At 32.0% G+C, this 22205-nt stretch overlaps 3 protein-coding genes across 3 annotated transcripts; 2 read left to right on the forward strand and 1 right to left on the reverse strand.

The window, feature by feature from the left end:
- Positions 1-1126: 1126 nt before the first annotated feature.
- Positions 1127-4369, forward strand: LOC125832987 (dnaJ protein homolog). Its single transcript, XM_049512155.1, has 6 exons — positions 1127-1352; positions 2322-2484; positions 2853-2994; positions 3184-3460; positions 3553-3751; positions 3905-4369. The coding sequence occupies exons 1-6, from the start codon at positions 1200-1202 to the stop codon at positions 4225-4227; spliced, it is 1257 nt and encodes a 418-aa protein (XP_049368112.1). The 5' UTR covers positions 1127-1199; the 3' UTR covers positions 4228-4369.
- A 428-nt stretch (positions 4370-4797) lies between these two features.
- On the reverse strand, positions 4798-10037 carry LOC125833014 (probable receptor-like protein kinase At1g49730). Its single transcript, XM_049512179.1, has 7 exons — positions 9783-10037; positions 7711-7969; positions 6005-6057; positions 5838-5905; positions 5497-5586; positions 5304-5373; positions 4798-5219 (listed from the first exon to the last, which is right to left on the reverse strand). Exons 1-7 carry the CDS (start codon positions 9847-9849, stop codon positions 4906-4908), a joined length of 921 nt encoding a protein of 306 aa, XP_049368136.1. The 5' UTR covers positions 9850-10037; the 3' UTR covers positions 4798-4905.
- A 5984-nt stretch (positions 10038-16021) lies between these two features.
- Positions 16022-22205, forward strand: LOC125832914 (putative axial regulator YABBY 2). The gene is made up of 6 exons (XM_049512094.1): positions 16022-16335; positions 18406-18525; positions 19147-19297; positions 20601-20649; positions 21071-21146; positions 22150-22205. Exons 1-6 carry the CDS (start codon positions 16249-16251, stop codon positions 22201-22203), a joined length of 537 nt encoding a protein of 178 aa, XP_049368051.1. The 5' UTR covers positions 16022-16248; the 3' UTR covers positions 22204-22205.

Raw genomic sequence — 22205 nt, forward strand, 5'->3', positions numbered from 1 at the left:
AAACAATAGTTACACATATAAAAAGAAAATTAAAAATACACGTGATTGATGCTCATCATTTTGTAGAGTAACAATTACACCTAGGAAAAACGAAAATTGAAAATATACGTGATTCCGTATTATTTCACATGTAACAGTTACACCTAAAAAAAGAAGAGAAAATTAAAAATAAACATGATTCCATATCATTTCACAAAACAATAGTTACACCTATAAAAAAGAGAAATTAAAAATACACTTGATTTCGAATCATTTCACATGCAATAGTTACACCTAAAAGAAAGAGAAGATTGAAAATAAACGTGATACATAGAAAAAAGAGAAAATTGAAAATAAACGTGATACCTAGAAAAAAGAGAAAGTAAAAAATAAACGTGATTTCGAATCATTTCACAAAGCAATAGTTACTCCTAGAAAAAGAGAAAATTGAAAATAGACGTGATTTCGAATCATTTCACAACGCAACAATTACACATATGAGAATGGAAAATGCACGTGATTCCAAATCATTTCATAAAACAATAATTACACATATTAAATAGAAAATTAAAAATACACGTGATTGCAAATCATTTTGCAGAGTAACAGTTACACCTAGAAAAAAGAGAAAATTGAAATACGCGTGATTCCAAATCATTTCACATGCAACAGTTACACCAAGAAAAAAGAGAGAATTGAAATTAAACATGATCCAAATCATTTCACAAAGCAACGGTTACACCTATAAAAAAGAGAAAATTGAAAATACACGTGATTTCGAATCATTTCACATGCAATAGTTACACCTAGAAGAAAGAGAAAATCGAAAATAAACGTGATACCTAGAAAAAAGAAAAAATTGAAAATACACGTGATTTCGAATCATTTCACATAACAACAATTACACGTGTAAAGGACGGGGGGATAAGAGGGCCAATATGTAACATAAATCATAAGATAGTGGGTCTAAGTGTAATTTCCTCAACTCTAGTGGTGCATTCTTCCCATGTTATTATTTTTTCTCAATGTGAACAATCTAGAATAAGCAGCAAGAAGAGAATTCTAGAGGATTCTCCACTATTCTCAATTTCCCATTTCACCTGTGCCTTCAAAAATGTCTATATATACACCCCTTTTGAATCCTTGTTGGAGTCAAGTATTTGGGTGTTTTGTTCTTTTAATTAATACTATTCTTGAAAAAAACTTGAAAATTGAAGAGGATGTTTGGAAGAGGAGGAAAAAAAAAGAGTGATAATACAAGGTTTTATGAAATCTTGGGTGTTTCCAAGAATGCTTCAGAAGATGAAATCAAGAAAGCTTATAGAAAAGCTGCTATGAAGAATCACCCTGATAAGGGTGGTGACCCTGAAAAGGTATCTTTTTGTTTATTCTTGAAGAAAGGTGAAGTCTTTGTTTTAATTTGGGAGTTTTTTTTCCCTCTTTGTATGTGGTGTTGGTATTTTTTTTTTATTGTTGTTGTTATGGTGTTATGTTTGTTTAACCTGAAGAGTTACCAAATGCTGAATTTTTGGCTGTGTAAATGTTTTAGTTGAGGTACATTTTAAATTTTGTACCATTTCCTGCTGCCTGCTATATCATTGTTTCATCCATTGTTTCTTGAAGAATGGGATGTCTTAGTTTCAATTTGGGAGAAATGTACTGGGGGAAGGGGAAGAGGGATTATAAGGTGGGGAATCAAGCACTCACTAATAACCTGAAAATTCAGTTAGCCAACCACTGGAGGTTCTAAGATTTTTTTTGGGGGGGAGGGGGAGGGGGAGGAAGAATGCTTGTAGAGCTGGTTTCTCTCTTTTTATGTGTTGGGGTGGTGCTTTTTGTTGTTGTTATGCTGTTGTGTTTGTTCAGAATCTTTAGATTAAGAGCTAAGATGATCAAAGGTGGTGTTTTTAGGATGTGTAAGTGTTTTAGTTGAGGTGCTTCTTAGAGTTCCATGTATTTGTTGATAAGGGTGGTGATCCTGAAAAGATAGCCTTTTTTTCTTTTTGTCATCTCCTGTTGTTATATATATCCATGTTACATCAGGTGACATGAAGTTTGGGAATGTCTATTGTTCCAATTTGGGAGAAATAGCTTTTATGCTACTTTGAGCTGTTTTTTTCCTTTCCTTTTTGTGTGTTGTTGGTGCTGTTTTATTGTTATGTTTGTTTTGATGTAGTCTTAAGTTGCTCCCCTCTCATGATGGTGATTGTTTCTGGAGTTGTTGTCTTCTTGGCTGATAAGCCAGTGGGAAGCTACACTTTTTTGAATGGTTCCTGTTGTTAATTAATCCTCTTTTGGTGGTGTTATTATGCTGATCTGACAATAGGTGTTCTCTTGTGCAGTTTAAGGAGCTAGCTCAAGCTTATGAGGTCTTGAGTGACTCACAGAAGCGTGAGATTTATGATCAGTATGGAGAAGAAGCACTGAAAGAAGGAATGGGTGGTGGTGGCACACATGATCCATTTGACCTCTTTAATTCCTTCTTTAGTGGAAGTCCTTTTGGAGGTTAGATCTAATGAACCAAGCTTTCGTGATGCTTGTTATGTGTTACTTCCTCCATTTCAGTTTATTTGTCTTGTTTCGATTTGATACAAATTTTAAAAAAAGGTAAACACGACTTTTGAATTTTCTGATCTTTACTAAAGTTATGCAGAAGGCAAAATTGAAGAGTTTTCAAAAAAAGAAAGGCAATATGTGTCTGTTTTTTAGCGGACTTAAGGCAAACAAATTGAAATAGAGGGAGTATCAAGTTTTCTTGCTAGTTTTTTCGTCTTTGAAGTTGAATAGCACCAGCTTGTCTTTTTTGGGATTGTGGTGTGGTAATTGTTATTGTTGTTTGAAACTTGAATAACACAAGTGTGCGTGCTGAGCAGGTGGTGGTGGTCGTAGAGGACAAAGAGAGAGGAGGGGTGACGATGTAGTGCATCCATTGAAGGTGTCGCTAGAGGACCTATACACTGGGATAAGCAAGAAACTCTCGCTTTCACGCAATGTTATTTGCTCCAAGTGTAGTGGGTTAGTATCTCTCTGATATCCGTACTCTTTGATTTCCTGGTAGTGTTTGTAGCCCTTTCGTATTTGCATATAAATGGTTAAACGTAATAGTCTGGAGTTGAAAGGATTTCCTGATATAGAGAAGTGAGATTTCACTATAAGTGCGGAAATGTTTTCTTACATTGTATTGGTTTGTTTCTGTAACTGCAGCAAGGGGTCAAAGTCTGGTGATTCAATGAAGTGTTCTGGTTGTGAAGGTACTGGTATGAAGGTTTCAATCAGACAACTTGGCCCTGGAATGATCCAGCAAATGCAGCATCCTTGTAATAAATGCAAGGGTACCGGAGAGACAATTGACGATAAGGATCGTTGTCCTCAATGCAAAGGTGAAAAAGTGGTACAGGAGAAGAAAGTCATTGAAGTCCATGTTGAAAAAGGAATGCAGAATGGACAGAAAATTACATTCCCTGGCGAGGCTGATGAAGCGGTAAGCTAATCTTGTCATCTCCAACGTGTTAGTACATTGACGTTGATGATTTAGCGTTAGGTGGTTGCTGACCTGGTTTAATATTGTTGCAGCCTGATACAATTACTGGAGATGTAGTTTTCGTTCTCCAGCAGAAAGAACACCCGAAGTTCAAGAGGAAGGGTGAAGATCTGTTTGTTGATCACACATTGACCTTAACTGAGGCACTGTGTGGCTTCCAGTTCATATTGACACACTTGGATGGCAGACAGCTCCTCATAAAATCAAATCCTGGAGAAGTTGTCAAACCTGGTTAGTAACTCCTTCATACTTACCTAGTGCATTCGACGTGAACAATATGTATGTGTGTGTGTACAATGAGTCGATGATCAAGTTTAAATCCTGAATTTTCTTGTGTTTTATTCAAAACAATCTTGATTCAACCTTTTGTTCCAACTACTGCAGATCAATTCAAGGCGATCAATGATGAAGGAATGCCAGTTTACCAGAGGCCATTCATGAAGGGTAAACTGTACATTCATTTCACCGTGGAATTCCCGGATTCGTTGAGCCTGCCACAGGTGCAGCTTCTGGAGGCAATCTTACCACCAAGACCTACATCACAGTACTCAGACATGGAACTGGATGAATGTGAGGAGACCACATTACATGATGTGAATATGGAGGAGGAAATGAGAAGGAAACAAGCTGCACAACAAGAAGCATATAATGAGGATGAAGAGATGTCTGGTAGTGGAGGACAGAGAGTACAGTGTGCTCAACAGTAGATGTAGAAAGATTTACCTAGTTTGAACTTTGCTTCTAGTTTAGTTTGGTTTACTGTATTCTGTTGTTGTTTTGGAAATGACATGTTTTGGGAAGTCAAAACTGATGCTTTAATGAAATAGAAATATAATTTTCTTGTGAAACAATTTCAAGTCTCAAACTATATATTCATATATTAACATCCAAATGGAATTTATGTATACTATATTTAAACTAACAATGCGGTAACAATCTCAAGGGTAAAATATTTCACACTTAATATTGCACAAGATCTGCAGAATGTTTCTTATTTGTTTTTTACAAGATGACCAAAAGTAACTGGACAACATGCTGTAGCAGTCTAATGGGGGTCTTATTTTGGATGTTGATCTATAGTATGCAAATACTCAACAAGGGTCTGGTTGAAGAGGATCTTGTTTCTATGAAGAGATCTAATCTCATAATCAATGTCAAAAAGCAGCAGACTACTTACAGACTAAGTTGTGCGGACTCTTCAGTTTTGATGTTGCACCAATGTCGGATTCTTAAAAAATACACTACTTTTGAAGAATCCGACATGCACCCGATAACATTTTTGAAGAGTCTGAGCAACATAGCTTTACAGAAAAGAAAAAATATGTCTACTCACAGAATCTATGATCTATATTTGTGAACATCTTGAAAACAGATGACTCCAGTCATCAGCAAACTACTTGAGTCCTGCCTAGTTTCTTTTGGAGATACCACAAAATTTGAGGGGTCTTTATTGTAGGCTTATGAATAGATTGTACACACATTTTAGCAACTGCCAAAAGACCTTTAAGCTCTTTGAAATCATAGCTGTCTCCGAGGTCAGGGTCAATCATCTGGTGAATGGATCTTCTTCGGAAACGAGAATCTTGAACCCATTGAACTAAGTCAACACCTCCTTCTTCTGAGGATTGACCGGTGACTAACTCGAGGATCAGTAAACCAAGCTGGAAGATTGTATGTTTGCAGATCTCATCTCTACATTCTGCAAGATAAGCAATGCAAAATCTGAACAGAGGTCACAACTTGTATGATTTGAGGTGATGATAATAAGAAGCAAGCCTTGTACCTTTGGAGCATTTAGACTTCGGAAGTGGATTGTTGTTTTCGACAGAACAAAGGAGGCTAACATCACAGAGCTGTAACAGGGAACCATATGGTCATTATTTTAACAAAAGATAAAGCAGGTCCAAAAAAAAGTACAACAAATATGATGATGGAGCAATTTACTATAGAGAGGTGCTCAAGATTGCGAGGCTCACTTTAGCTGTGAAGTTCTCATCCAGCATGATGGTACTTGAACTGACTGAAACGTGGTACATCGGTGGATCACAAAAGAAGTGGAGATATTCCTTAATCAAGATATAAACAACAATCAGTAATCCAACACTTAGGCGATGATCATTTCTTAGAAGAGCGGGACACACTAAATAAAATTCAGAGTCTATATTTTCGTAATATCGAGGCTGTGCCGAGGAGTTTGCCATTTGAGTTAATCTACCACTAACTATATCTTCAATGTGGTAAATGAAAAACATAAAAAGCATATATTGGAAATGATCAGGATATGACTACATAGCAATATGCAGTTTCAGGAACATACTAAAGCAGCAGCGATGCCAACTGCTATCTGCAGTCTTATCCTCCAGTTTAATGGGGTCATCAGAGGGTCTGCAAGAACCAAATATAGATAGCAGCACATACATCAAATTCAACGCAAAGTAGACAGAGAAAAAAAAAAAAAAAGAGAAGACTTTTGCTTAAACTTACCAGAAAGGTGTTCCTTCAGACTTCCTTTTTCCATATTTTCAAAGACTAGAAACCTGAAAATAGACAAGATATGCTATCAGAGAACGGAGAAAGAAACCAAAAGAACAAAAGAAGAAAAAGGGAAATGCAACCAAAGAAAAGGAACATTCACATCCAGAATATGTAGGAAGCAAAAGGATATCCACTGCACTTAGCAAATAAAGCCATCTAATGATACTTTTTCTAAAAAAAAAACTCTATGGTATACTATTACGTAGGTTGATTAGTTTCATTTGCAGTAAGGAGAAATTGATGACCTTATGTCGTAGTACGAGGAACAAAATGTTGAATTTGACACGAGGACATTTAATTTCACATTCAAATAAAGGTCTCTTCAAAATGTTATCTTTCACATTAAACATATCCGTCAACTCACTGCCACAATTAGAATGTCTCTTGCTCTAGCAATATGAAGGCAGGGCCAGGTCAGTTCTCGGATTGAAGCATCTAGAAGTGTCACAACACTGACCACAGCTTGGAAAAGCGTGACTTGGGTGTTTGGGGAACATTACATGATACGTTTGGGCAGCCAAAAGCATTTGCATTGTCTGATTACTTATTAAAAAATGAGACAAAATAAGAAAAGAGTAGCCGATGAGCCATAACCCAATGAAAGCCTCGGGCACTAACACACAAGATTATGGGTTTGGCCCCATATCTATTTGTAGTGCATATGTAACATGGATATGAAAAGGAAAAAGAAGGAATGGAGATCCATTGGAACTGAAGAAAAGGAAGTAGAAACCAATGAAAAAATGATTACATTTCACAAGAACACTGCATGGAAATGAAAATAGGGGTTCCCTAATTTTCAGTATATCGCTAGAGCTAGAATCTAAATATTCTTGGAAGTTAATATTTTGCCAGGATTGTGAGCTAATTAAACATTTGCTTAAGATATTTGTCCTGATCGAGCAATCTATGAACAATTTACAATTGTGCCTCAGCGGAACCGGCCGGGGGTATTGGGCATGGGCGGAGAGAGCATCTGAAGGGTTACTTCACCTTTGGTGATCACACACCAACCCTGGCAATCACTAGCTACAATCGATGGAATTTTGATTGAAACTATTCATTACAAAAATCGCCTGAAGACCCACCCGCCTTTTCAATATCTTATTTACTAGAATCGGTTGCTACTAGTCCGGGTTACCTCAGAGACAGAACCATTAGGCTAGAAAACACAGCCAAGTTAGTGTACTAACTCAAACCTAGTTCTTGCACGAAATGTCCTGCTAACATAGGAGCATTCCTGCTAAGAAATGGAAGAGTAAATTTCTTTCTGTTTGACGACACAATGCCTCACCTACATAACCTACCTCCTAGACGAAGGAACCCATGATTCCCAGTAGTAAGTGGCATTTCGCACGTCTTTTGGTTGTGAAAGAAAAATGGTGACAAAAGATATCAAAGATCAGAGGTCAGATTTCTAATGATCAGAAATTATGACGGATATTTATTACTTTTCCCTGATAGCATAAAAGCGTATAATCTGGTAATACAATATACAATAGGACTAGTATTATATTCTAATCATAATTTGATCAAGAAATAATCAACCAATATTTTTCCTCATTCTTATCTCAAAGTTAGATTTTTAATCAACGAGACACAGGACCATTTCTACAAATCACAAACTTCATCAAGCCAAAGCTTAGGAAATTAACCTCTTAGGGCCGCAAGAGAACCCATTAACTGCAGCAATATGTCGATGATGCAAGCGACCGAGTAATTGTACCTCCCTGTAGAAGGCAGTATCATCCTGATATTCGAAATCTCGGACTTCTTTCACAATCGCAGCATGGCCATTTTGAAACTTTGCTCTGTAAGCAACTCTTTTGGAAGAGTTGTACACAATTCTCCTAAAACCATCAGTTGCTTTCTTTATATCTTTATTAGAGAAGTGTTTCACCAAGGATATTGGACCTGAAATTGATTTACATTCAGAAACAAAATATTCCATGATTTTCAAGGCAAACCCTATGTCTAGCAGTAAACCTTCAAGGCTTAAACTTTCTTATATTAGTTAAAAAATATATGTGTCAGTCCAAACAGTCAAGTAAACCCTCTAAGAGTGAGCCTGCTTGCTACATTAGAGGAAGTGTTTGTGTAACAATGCAGCCTAAAACTAATAGATTTGAAGACAGGACAGATTCCATCAACAAACCACAGCTTATAATGACGTTTCCAGCGATCAACAACCCTGCTTTACAAATTCTATTTTCAATCACCTAGCACACAATGTCTGCTAATTGTCATAGTTTCCATCTCAATCGTTCCAAGGAACAACAAGTGAACTAGGGTAAATCAACTGTAAGCATATGATTGGGACAATTGCTTCACCAAGTCAATTTTCAGCCATGTAATCTATTATATAAGGAACTATTTTCAAGCACCAGAAACTACTAGAAAATAACTTAGTCCTTACACTATCATATTTTCGGTGTCTCGTATTTTATTTTTATTTTACTTGTTTTCCCTTCCCTTTTTTTTTCCATCACCAATTGGCAATGTCAGTGTTGCAAAAGAGAAACTATAAGTAAAACTCACTGAGAAATGAGAATGCTACTCACCCTTCTCCAATCAGCACAAAAAGACAAGGACAAAACTTTCTAATTCACAAAAATAGTACAATTTTCTTTGGTTCACAATTCACATCAACTTCAACTTCAGGGTCACCATTCTCAAGCAATTAACCATCACTACATAACACTAATCCAAAATACAGTTAAAAGAAGGAAGAAACTAATACTGCTGCCGACACATATCTAGTCAGCATAAAACAACAAGTCAAGATCACTATCAATTCACAAAATTACAACTTTACTGTGACCCACCTCGAATTTTAACTTCACGATACTTAAAAGCCTCACCCCTCAAGAAACTACCACAAAAATACGCACAATCTGCAAGACTGTGACCCAAGAACCTCATTAGTAACAACATCAAAATCAACTTCAGGGTCATTACAAATTCTACTTCTATCACCCCTTCTCAAGCAATTAACCATCACTACATAAAACTAATCCAAAATACAGTGAACAGAAAGAAGAAACTAATTTGCTGCTGACACACATCTAGTAAGCATAAAACGGGCAAGGCAAGATCATTACCAATTCACAAAATTACAACTTTACTGCAACCCCCTTTAAATTTCAACTTCAGGGTAATTAAAATCTCCACCTCACAACAACAAATTTCAAGAAACTGCCACACAAATACACACAATCTGCGATCCAAGAACCTCGTTAGTTACAATTTTCTTCAATTCACATCAACTTCAGGTTCCTTACAAATTCTTTCACCCATTCTCAAGCAATTAACCATCACTACACCACCACCACCAACAACAACATATCCATTGTAATTCCACAAATTAGGTCTAGGTAGGATAAGATATACTCTATACACAGACCTTACCGCTACCTTAGTGGGGTAAAGAGTCTGTTTCCAATCAATTAACCATCACTACATAACACTAATCCCAAATACAGTCAAAAGAAAGAAAAAACCAATTCTACTGCTGACACACCTTAAGTCAGCATAAAAAGACAAATCAAGATCACTATCAAATTCACTAAAGATTACAACTTTACTACAACCCAATTCAAATTTTAACTTCAGGGTAACAAAAAACTCCACCCCACAGCCCACAATTACACAAAATCTTCCATTCAAAAACTATCCACAACACATTCAACAAATACAATTTCACATGATTTGAGCAGATAGGGTTTACCTGAACGAGATCTGAAATGCACCCAAGCAAGAATAAGAAGCCTGATTTTGAAGATCAAAGGTTCCATTGACAAATTCTGCAAGAAAAAGACAAGAAAAAGAAGAAACTTTTACAACTAGTACTACTACTACTACTAAGAGTGACAAGTGGGTCGGTTAACTGATGATGATGATGACCCATTGTTGCTTCTGACTTTAATAATCGAATATATGCTTTCTTTATCTCAAGTAAATTGGAATTTTTTTTGCTCTACGATAAAAATCGAAACTTTGGTGTATAGTTTTTGGAGAACAGAATAGAAGATTATAGATCTTGATTTTCTGTTAAAACTTAACGGCAGTGATTTGGCAGTTGAGGTGGTGGGTCCCATGGTTAAAAAGTAGATTGAAAATTGTGTATCATTAAATCAAGTTACACCAACATTGTTGCGTGCGCGGTGCGACATACTGATTAGTTAAGAATATCTATGTTTAGAATAGATTATAGATAAAGATGATTAGATACGTGTGTGATTATAATAGTGTAAATATATGATTAATAATGAAGTTATATTGATATGACGTTAGGAGTAGTTTCTGTAATTGATAAGATAAGAGAAGTGAAGGCTGAGATAATTTAGACATATGAAGATAAGATGCGTAGACGTGTCAATCAGAATGTGTGAGAGATTGGTTGTAATATGAGTTAGAAAAGATAATTAGACATGATATAATATAACTTTAATTTATGAAGAGCATGATCCTAAATAAAAATGTCTGAAAACGAATGATTAAGATAGAAGTTAGTAGGTAGTATAATAATGTTGCACTTTATGTGGGGAAGGTAGGGGCTACCTTTCTCTTCTTCTTAATTAGTAGAAGTATTATTTAATAGTTGTGCAGGCTCTTATTATTTAATGTGTATTTTTATTTGTTGGTTGTTGCTTCATTATGTTGTAGTACTTTGTTATTTTGCTGTCATTTTTTTTTTATAATTATATTTTTAAAATATTATTTGAACCGAAGATTCATTGAAAATAATATATATCTTTATCTCATAAAGATAAAAGTAAATTCTTTATTTATTCTACTTCTTTAAACCGATTTATAAAAGTATATTAAATATATTGTTATTATACTCTTGTTTTGTCTTGTAGTGTAATCGTAATTTCATATTTGTATTCACCTAAGAGTATGTATTCATTACATTTGTGGTAAAGAATATCTTTATGTAGATCGCTCAAAATAAAGAAGTAGATCTTGAAGGAATAATATGAAAATAAATTATGTCATTCATATAGATCATGAATTTGAATTGTGAAATTATTTGCTAGTGTTTATGTCAAGGTATGTTAGTTTAACAAAAATGTAAAATACAGAACTCCTTTCAGAATATCGCATAAATACAAACACTTCATGCCATAAATTGTCTTTTTAATATTGCTTAATAGTTAAAACATCGGCTTCTAGTGTGTTCTAACATAGAATAGACAACTATATTCAAGATCAATCAAATCTCATTCACTCTATTGATTACGCATTTAAATTGTGTGACTTATAATAGTAAGTTAAAAGTGTAGAATTAATTAATTATACTTGTTTTTGTGCGCCTCTTCTCTAAATCCTGCATTAATGCGGGACACATCGTGCATCTAATTGTCCTTTTTTAATTTGCTTAATAACACCAGCTCACTAATTACACTTACATAACTAAGTTGAAAAATATGATTTTAATACCTCAATAAAACACATGATTCAAGATATAATGATTTGTCAACCTTGAATAAAATTCATTAGTGCAAGAATAAAAATCTTTTATTTTTACTTTTTACTTTTTTAAAAAATTAACCAAAAATATGCAATTTAATTGATACACACAAAAAAAAAAAACATCATACCAGCCCATAAAATGTGAGTGAACTCATGATACTATATATGTAATATGTGTAGTATGTGAACTTACACCTATGTATGTTTGCTTAATAATGTATATTTTTTCTCACCCCCTTCTCCGCCATCTCATTTGAAGAATATTTGAGTCTGAATTTTAAATTAAAAATACACATTTACATTCAATATCAACAAACTAGACTTACTAAAAAAGGTTTGTATAACACACACATCTAGAGGGAAGCAACGTATCATGCAACAACTTTAGAATAATGTGTGTACTATTTCCTAATTTAGCTTTTTGAACGAGCTCTAAAATGAAGTCACCTTTAGTTGAGAATATTTTACTGGCCAAGTAACTTTTCAAAACGAGTTTGGATTATATAGGTCTTAAAGTGAGAATTGGAATTGGGATGATCCAGATTCAACTGTCAAAGATATTGTTTGCTTTGGACCTAGATCCTACATAGATTTATCATTTTAGTTTTAACTTAAAAGGCGTCTCACCAGTTCATTCTAAACCTATTTTAATAATGTCTCTTTCTTTTCCCATTGCGATATGGATTCACCTAAAAAGTAATGCGCAGTACCCCATTTTAAGAGGACTATGTTTCGTCTGGGAGTCATATATCCCACCTTGGGACTTAATGCATTCGTTGAGATTCGCCCCACCATCGTATTGAGGGATAGTACTGTTCTACCATCTGTAACAACTATGGTTCAATAGTTAAGGTATTATCACTTTGGCTCTAAGCCCACACAAATTTATACACTTGGTTTTAATCCCCTAAAAACATCACAACAGTCGATTTTGAACTCATTTTTATATTTCTCGTCTCATTTCGATATCAAATTCATCTAAAGGTGTAATGTGCACCTTTTTTTTTAGGTTTGTTGTCTGTCATAAACGTCACATAAACCAAATGAGAAACCAAAAAAAATATCTTCAAATCTCTCACTATATAATTGAGCCTTCTATTTTATTTTTACTATTTTATGCTATGACAATTAAATCTTGTGATTTCTTTTACATTCTTGAAATTATTGGACCCCTCTTTTATTCTTAATTTTGACAAGTCTCTCTCACACCTAACAATGAGAGGTGGAGAGAATAGGAAACTCTTTACATTTCATTTTCTCAAACTTCCATGACTCATATATATGTATAACCAATTGGTTAATTTTCAACATAGTAATGATAAAATGTATGAGATCAGATATCCTTTGATCTTAATTAGAAGTTTCGATACGTTATGAAAATATACATTATCCATACCGATATATCCATGCTATCACTATATACTACAATAAAATAATGATGTATTAATTAAGTTTCGAGTCCATAAAAGAACTGTGTTTTAATTTCTTAAAGAATTTAATCCTCTCATAGTATTACTATATGCTACTTTTAACGTGGGTTCACACCTCTATTTTTAATTATTTTATTTTAAAATATAACATTACTATATATAATCTAGAGAGGGGAGCATTGGTTCACGTGAACCCACGGAACCTCCTCTAGATACGCCTCTACTAGAAAATATGTTTTTAAATAACTTATTCTATATTTACAAATTATTAATTTATAATTCAATAACTAAAAAAAACTATTTTTTAAAAAATTCATAAATTTTAAATTGACTCTGCCGTTGAATATAACCACCATTGAGAAACCACTTTCTTGCTCATTGTTTTTTTTTTTAAAACCCTAATTTGTAACATTCCAAAACATTAATATCTCTAGCTATATCGCCCCCCTAGTCCGCTATCACATAAGACCAAATAAAAGGTCACTTATTAATTACTACTACACGACTCCCACCCACTCATTCATTCAATAATCCCACCCACCCCCCTTTAATAACCATATGGTACCCGATATTATTAATCTGATTAATTTAAATTTACTGAACGTGGGGTTTACTAGTTTCCTTTTATTAATTTGATTAATTTAAATTCACAGAATGTGGGGTTTACTAGTTTCCTTTTGTATATGTTGTATAATTTTTTTGATAAAGAGTGTTTCAATGACGTCCATCTTTAATAAGTATATATACATAGTTTTACCTAATCTAGAGTTTACGTGAACCTAATAGCTTTAGCTCATATTATAGATATGTATTAATAATATTTAGTTATAAACTGAATTATTAGTATATACTCCCTCCGTCCCTATTTACTTGTCCATATTTCCTTTTTTAGTTGTCCCTATTTAGTTGTCCATTTTGACAAATCAAGAAAGGACAACAAATTTTTTCCTATTATACCCTTATTTACACTTCTTGAAAATTGTAAAAGTGTATGTTGTTTCCCTCCAATTTATTTCACTTGAATTCAAATAAGTGGTTGTAATTTTGAAGTGAAAAGTTGTCATAAGGGTAAAATTGTAACTTCACTGTGCTAATCATTGTTGCCTTAATCTGTGTGTCATTTCTAAAGTTGACAACTAAAAAGGGACGGAGGGAGTATTAATTTGGGGTCATTTAAAATTTTATAAATTTTAAATCTTGAATTCACTTCTGTCACCAAAGAAATCACATGTATCCACCATACCCTGGGGCCCTTCAAATTCACCTCCCAAACTCCATCTTTTAAACTTTAAAGTCCCTCTATTTCCCTTTTTATATATTTTATTTTATTTTATATCACGATAGACATGTGTTTTAAGCTAATCGCATGTCAAACGCTTAAGAGAAAGTTTTGATCACTTATTTCTTGCTTGTTTGGAAGAGCTTTGAATTGAATTATCTATGTTAGATATGTCGTCTTTTTTACTATTCGTATTAAATAGATGTTAAAATTACCCAAAATAGGAAAAAATGCTCTCAACTTAATATCTTAATCATTGACAAATATTTCGCTTGCCTACTACTTATCTTCAATTCTTGTTCACCTCTAACTATTGTGTTGGATGAATTATGACCTTGTATAATTTCATCGTTGTTTCGTTAATTACAGTATTAATTAGGATTCGAAGCATATTACTACCCATGGAATATTATAAAGGATAAACCTTTAATTTCTTTTTTTTTTCTTGGTTATTTCATGACACTAAAATTTAAATCTAAAGAAAGGTGTTTGGCTTCTTTCTCTTTTTCTTTTTTTTTTCTCATTTTCCTAATCACTCCATTGGATTAATTGTACTATGCTTGTACATAATAATAATTTCGTCTTAATTTCAAACAAATTAAGATCAACTAATGTAAATCATCATTGATAATGTTACTCTATTTAAATTCATGTAATAAAAGAAATATTTACATAAAGTGTTTGCACCAAATTAATGAATGTAAGACACGTGTTTTGCATATTTATTGATTAATGAAACTTTAATATTTCATTATTCAACTCTTAATCATTAATTATGTTTTTAATATCACTTAAATTTCAATTATCAAATGCATTTTTAAGAAGTTTTATATCCACTCATTAATAAGCCAGAATATATTTAAATAATTAAGATTTTATAACAAAATTATTATTATCATTAATATGTTATCCATTATAACTTTTCGCACATATGACATTTCATCATTACTCAATTTACTTTCAGCACACTAACCATCACTATTGTCACTGTCGTCCACTATTATCAACTACTATTACGCCGTTGTTCTTCCCATTCTCACTTATCACCAATATTCACTATCTTCGATCATAACTATTATCCGTGTTAATCACAATATAATCGATTAATTTTCATGATCACCATTTATAATCATTATTAACACGATGATTATCAGTTACTATATATATTCACCATCATCAGCTATCACCATATATCTCCAACCCACACTATCAATTATTACCACTAGCTATCACTCAACACTATCAATCATTATCACTATTATCCACCACAATCATCATTCGTCACTGCTAATATCATCATCAATTAACCACCGCCACTATCAACCATCATCATATATCGCCAACCAACACTATCAATCATTACTGCTACCATATATCGTCAATCAACACTATCAATCATTATCACTATCATTAAATATATCACTATTATCTACCACAATCATCATTCGTCACTGCTAATATCATCATTGATTAACCACCGCTATAAGTTATTACTATCAGTCATCACCACTAGCTAGCTAGCTAGGTACTGTCACAACCATCACCACCACCGTTATCTATCACCACCGTCGATCAACATATTCAATAAAAAACAAACAAGACCTCACCCTCAAGTTGTAATAGAACACTACTATACAAAACCATACCCCCACTAATTCTCTCACCCCCACCCCCACCCCTCAAGCACCCCATCCCCACCCCCACCATCCCATCCATCTGCTCATCTCTCTTTGTGTTCTATCTTTTTAATTGAAACCAAATATTATCTTTACCCTTTGAATAGGCTTTTTCTTAATTCCCTTTACACTTTATATATTTTCTCTTTTGAGCATCTTTTTTTTTCTTCCTTACAATCCTTTTGCTTCAATTGTATACAAACTTACTTCATATATATACATAACTATATATATATATATATATATATATATATATATATATTTCTTCTTCACTCTTCCCCTTTGATCCATGTTCTATAGGTCAAAACCTAAAAAAATAATTATAAATATAAAATGTCATTCGACATGACTTTTTCCTCTTCATCTTCCTCAGAACGCCTTTGTTACTTGCAGTGTAATTTTTGCAACACTATTCTAGTGGTAAATACTTCTTAATCCTTCTTCAAACTTGTTTGAATTTTAATTTCTTATTGTGCATATGATAATATATATAATTACTAGGGTTTTTAAACCTTTTGAAGTTTTTTTTTTTTAAAAAAATATGCATGTTAGTAAAAAAATAAAAATACAACAAGGGCATATTTTGATTTTAATAATGAGTATGATCATAGATTATTATTATTAAAATTAAAGAATAATATGTTTTTGATAGAGAATATATGTCTTTTTTAGGTTTAAAGTGAAGTAAATATGGATGAAATTCTTCAAACATAATCTTATTGAGATGAAATACTCTTCTTTTATGAATTATAGGGTAAAAAGGATGTATTTGGTTGGATTTATAATCTTTCTTTGATATTTTTTACTAGATTTCACTTGGGACAAAAAAGGGGTTGTTGGTTTTTTTTTTTTAGAGTTTTCATTTGTTTGGAAAATCTTGAAAATTTAACTTCAAATGAGGAAAAAAAAAAAAAAAAAAGAGAATTGCATGATCCAAACTATTGTTCTTCTTCTTTATTCCAAAATTTCACAAATTATTGTACAACTAATTTTGGTGTCATTAGATCTCTTACCTTCAAAAATGAAAAAGAGAAAAAATAAAGAATGGTGGGGTTTTCTGTTCACACATTTTAACACATTTGCCCACTGGATAATCAACTAAAAAAAATAAAATTAAAAATATGTTTTTTCTTTTTTTCCCAATTCTTGAGATATCATTAATCTTGTTTCTATTTCTTCAAGAGAAATAATTATGATTGGAATTTGAAACAATTAAGTATTGTTTTATTACTCTTCATTATTTATTTTATTTTAAAAAAAATCATGTATAGAATTGTAGTTCTTTGTTTGAATGAATTATATGATATATAAAAAAGTACTTCGTATATAATATAATTTTGTTTTAATTTATATATTTTTTATTTATAGAAGTTTTCAAGTTCCTTGTATTGGACTGTGATTTCTGTTCTAGTCATGTCATTTTCCTTGTTATCTCTTTAAATTTCTCACTTTTCTAGTGACTGAGCAATGGTCAGAAAAAAAGTCAGTAGCACCAAAAGGAAAGGAATTAAAGAGATATGATTAGAGATACGATGCTTCATCTTTAATCAGATATCTCGAATTCTACGTAATACATAAAAATAAGGAACACTTCTCCTTTTAAGAGGTCATATGCACACATATTCTGATTAGTTGGAACTCCAAAGTTTATACTAAACATCAGATGAATAATAATAATAAAAAAAAGACTACAAAAAAAAAAATAGCCAAAAAAGCTTGTATTTGAAGTTGAGTCTTAAAAATTTGAGTTTTTGAAGTTGTGATTTTTGAAGTTGTATATGGATATGCATTTTACTTTGAAAATTTATTGTTTTCCGAGTGGAAGTTCCAAAAACTCAAAAACTGATCTAGCTTTCACGCACCTCAACTAATTCTACGGAATATATATCAAATTTTAATGATTTTTTTAGAACAAACAGATATTTGAAAGATAAATTTTTAAAAACTTACTTTCAAAATTTATGATCAATTGCTAGCTTAAATTATATATAGAGATCCAGATTCAAATTTTAATTTATGTAATATTAAGGGTTTTCACATAGACATAGTGCTGGTTACTACTAGTCAAACTAGAAAGAAGTCTATAGTTTAGTTTTATAAATTGTTACTACTAGTTTATTTAATTTAAAGTAATTGCAAATTGTTATAGTGGTTACACAAATGGTAAATTTAGCCCTTTTAGGAGGATCATCTTTTGCATATATTTATGTCTAGAACAAGATAAAAGAATTGTAAGTTATATATATTGATATATTAAAAACGTTAAGAAATTTCGCTCTTTAAAAGTGACAGAGAGTAATAAGTAAATTCTTATAGATTCATCCGAAGGAAATTGGACATGATAATTTTTCATCATTCAGCTCGGACTCTCATGACTATAATTAGTTATTATTCTTTTATTTAATCATTATATGATCGAAATTTATTATAGTTATATGAGATTTTTCGATTAATTTAATCTGATGATATAAAAAATCTATATATTATCAGGTTAGTGTTCCATGCAGCAACATGTTAACCTTAGTGACAGTAAGATGTGGGCATTGTGCAAATATGTTTTCTGTTAATATTGGATCTTTAATTCAACCTCTCCCCCTTCAAGATGTACAAGTAAGTAAATATATTAATTTTTCTCTCTATTTCATTTTATGTGATATCGATTATATACGCACATAACATGTACAATCTTTTACGCACTATAACAAGTATTCATAAAATTTTCATAACTTTTTATTAGTGCTCAAACACGAAATACTTAGTTCTATGAATGTTTGCTTCGGATTGGATATAATCAAATGTTGATATATCCAGATTATTCGTAAAGGATCAATTCATTGCTTATATCCTTTCCTTTTCAGTTTGTTCCAGAAAACAACACATAATTTTTATATTTAAAGATAATATGAGTTTAAACTTTTCAGTTTAACCCTAATATTTATGATTTTATAATCACATAATATTATGACATGTTTAATATTATAAATTCTTGTCAAAACTAAGAAAAAAAATGTTATATACTTTGTGGGTAATTTCACAATCTCTTTGGTCATGTGCTCTTTTTTTTTCCCCCCTTTTCCTAATTTTGTGGTAAAAATATAAAGAATCATGTGAAAATAAAAAAAAAAAATTATTTTCCATCACTTTTTTTGTTGGTGGAGGAGAAGAAAGTGTTTTATACTAATTATTACTATGATCATAATAATATTTTTTTTCTTTCTTTTTATCTGGCAGAAGCTGCAAAGGCAACAGTACACAAATGTTGAAAATAATTCTAGTAATTATAAAGCTTATGGTTCTTCATCATCATCATCTTCCTCCAAGTTCAACAGATATTCTTCCATTGTTTCTCCTGAATTTGAACCTAGAATCCCTCCGATTTATCGTAAGCGCTCTCTCTCTCTCTCTTAATAAATCACTACACGTTAACTATATGTAATCGTTCATAATAAGTGGAACGAACAGATTATAACTTGAAAAATAAGACAGTTAACCTGGTACAAGTACAACATATTGAAATTTAAGTTATACTATTAGTGTATAAGTTAAATATTTTGTTGAATTGTTGTTTGCAACATGTCCTTCCAAAGTGTCATTAACTTACAACCGGCTACAAGGTCAATTTAAATCAAGTTAAGATGTCTAAGTATGTAATTATAAGATTGTATCTATGTATTATATGTCTTTAAGTTATATATATATATATTTATCGATTGTAGCAGATAATTTGAGTTATTTATAAGATTACAAATTCCATATTATAAGTAGTTTACTTGAAGATATTCTTGAGATGATCTAATAATATAAAATAGCATTTACACTGTTGTTGTACATAATTTAAACAAGATTTGTATACTCAGTGTCTGACTTAGAATTTTCATCAAGTTGATTCAAAAATGAAAATACAGTACTTGAGGTTTGAATTTAAAATATCAAAGAAAATTTTAAACCCCCTAAATCATTGAGCTAATCTCTACTTTTATGTTCAGACAATTCAAACTCTCTATATATACAATATGATTTTTTATCGAAAAAATTAAATAAACATCTTTGCATCCCTAGACCCGCCTTGATTTATAGTATGAAAAGGGAGGAGATATAATTGACTATAATATTTGGACTGCATGAAGTTTCCTCTTCACTTATGACAACTGAAGTTGATTGTGACATAACATTTGTATCCAACTCATCAATAACATGATAATTATTAGGGTCCTTTGGTTGCTGGTCAAGAAGATGCCAATTCATTTATTAAAATTAATATATATAGTTAATATATAGTACGTTTGGTGTGATTATTCAAGCGCATCAAGTATAGTGTTTGGCTATTATTTTATAAATAACTAAATCCTATATAATTAATTTTTACATTTATAATAACTTTATAGCTTTAACTAGCAACTAAATGACCACACACTTAGATCATCACATATTTATTTGGTATAATTTTCGAATAACAATAGTATAAATCAAAAACACTTCTAAACAACAACGAATTAAGCTAAAGTTTTATTTACGAATTTGGAAAAAATCAATAGTTTTGATCAAAATATTGTATTTATGTTAGTAAATAAACTTAAAAGGTACGTAGATAAGTACTAAATATGTTATCTTTTCTACAATTAAAAATTTATAAACTCAAAATCTTAAATCCGTCTCTAATTTTTTTCATATATCAAACTATGCAGCACCAGAAAAAAGACAACGTGTTCCTTCTGCCTACAATCGATTCATCAAGTAAGTTTTTCTCTCCTTGGGGGTGGTGGTGGGGGTGGGGGGGGGGGGGTTGAAAAGACAAATATTATACATGTAATATTATAATGTTAAGTTAATTTATTCGTTCGAGTAATATAAGTGAATTCAAAATTTTATGTTTATGAATTTTATTTACTGAGACTATAATAGATTATAATACATTTTAACAAAAATACGAAATTTGAGACTAAAGGTACTGAGTTCTAACTAATTTGAGAACTTTTATGTGGATTTGCCCCTATCTAGTTACCCCTCTCTTGCCACCTAATTTGCAATTCATCTATATTTATTGGTTCATGGTTCATTATTTGTATGTAATATGCATGTCTCACATACTCAGTACATTTAAAGTATTGATCGCATATTTTTTAAGCTATATTATTTATGTTTTGAATGTGTATAGGGAAGAGATCCAAAGGATAAAGGCCACCAATCCTGAAATTAGCCATCGTGAAGCTTTTAGCACTGCTGCCAAAAATGTAAGTCCTCCTTTAATCAAAAGTCTCAAGCTTAAATTGTGAAAATAGAAAAATCTTCAGCGGAAAACGTTTTTCTTATTAATAGACATTTCACAATGAAAATGGGAATTAGTATGGATACCTATAAGGAGTGAAGTATGGGGGACTGCTGGTAGAGTCTTTTTAAATGGATGACTCATCGGTCGTCGGATGGTCGAGCGTTCACTTTTTTATGTCTTTGATTTTTTAGGTGAAAATCTTACTTCGCAACTGACACTAATTATACAAGAGTCAATGATCAAAATTAAACATACGTGAACTATAATTTTTGCTTTCATATCACAATTATATAGTCATTGTTTTTTTTTACCTATCTAAATTTATCACTTTAAGTTCTTTGTATTAAAACGCACTTTGATGTTGAATTGGTCAAATATTTGAAACCAATCGACAACAGGTGCGTACGTGTTTGATCATTAACTCGAAAAAAATGATAAGTTAAATATGCATAATACATAAATATGACCCTTAATTTGATTTCAGCTGGCAGCTAGAATTTAACTTTGAGTGTGCACACGTAGGCATTTAAACTTGTATAAAATTGAACCAGTAGACACATTCATCCTACATGACAATTTTGTATCCTACATGGCGTCCTACGTGTATTATGCCACATAGGACACCTGTGTCTACTTGTGCACACCCAAAATTGAAGGGCATATATTGTTGGCCAGATTTTAGCAAGGTGTGAATGGGAAATGAGAATGAGAAATAGTTGAATGACATATTTATATATTATATCATTTAAATATATTTTTGACCATTAACTCATTGTGACAGACAAATAATAAAACAATAAAAGAAGAAATGAAAGTAACTTGTTGCATGTGGAATATTTAGACTGTCCACAAAAGAAAAACTATGGTAGGGACAAACAGGAATGGCCACTAAAATAGAAGAAATTAAAAAAGAGAAATATCTTTTTCAAGATTTTATCTTTTATGTATATTTGCTATTTTTGCAGTGGGCACATTTTCCACATATTCACTTTGGACTTAAGCTGGAGGGCAACAAATAGTG

This window comes from Solanum verrucosum, unplaced genomic scaffold, assembly GCF_900185275.1.
Source record: "Solanum verrucosum unplaced genomic scaffold, falcon-dt-bn FXZP01000016.1, whole genome shotgun sequence".
Taxonomy (NCBI): domain Eukaryota; kingdom Viridiplantae; phylum Streptophyta; class Magnoliopsida; order Solanales; family Solanaceae; genus Solanum; species Solanum verrucosum.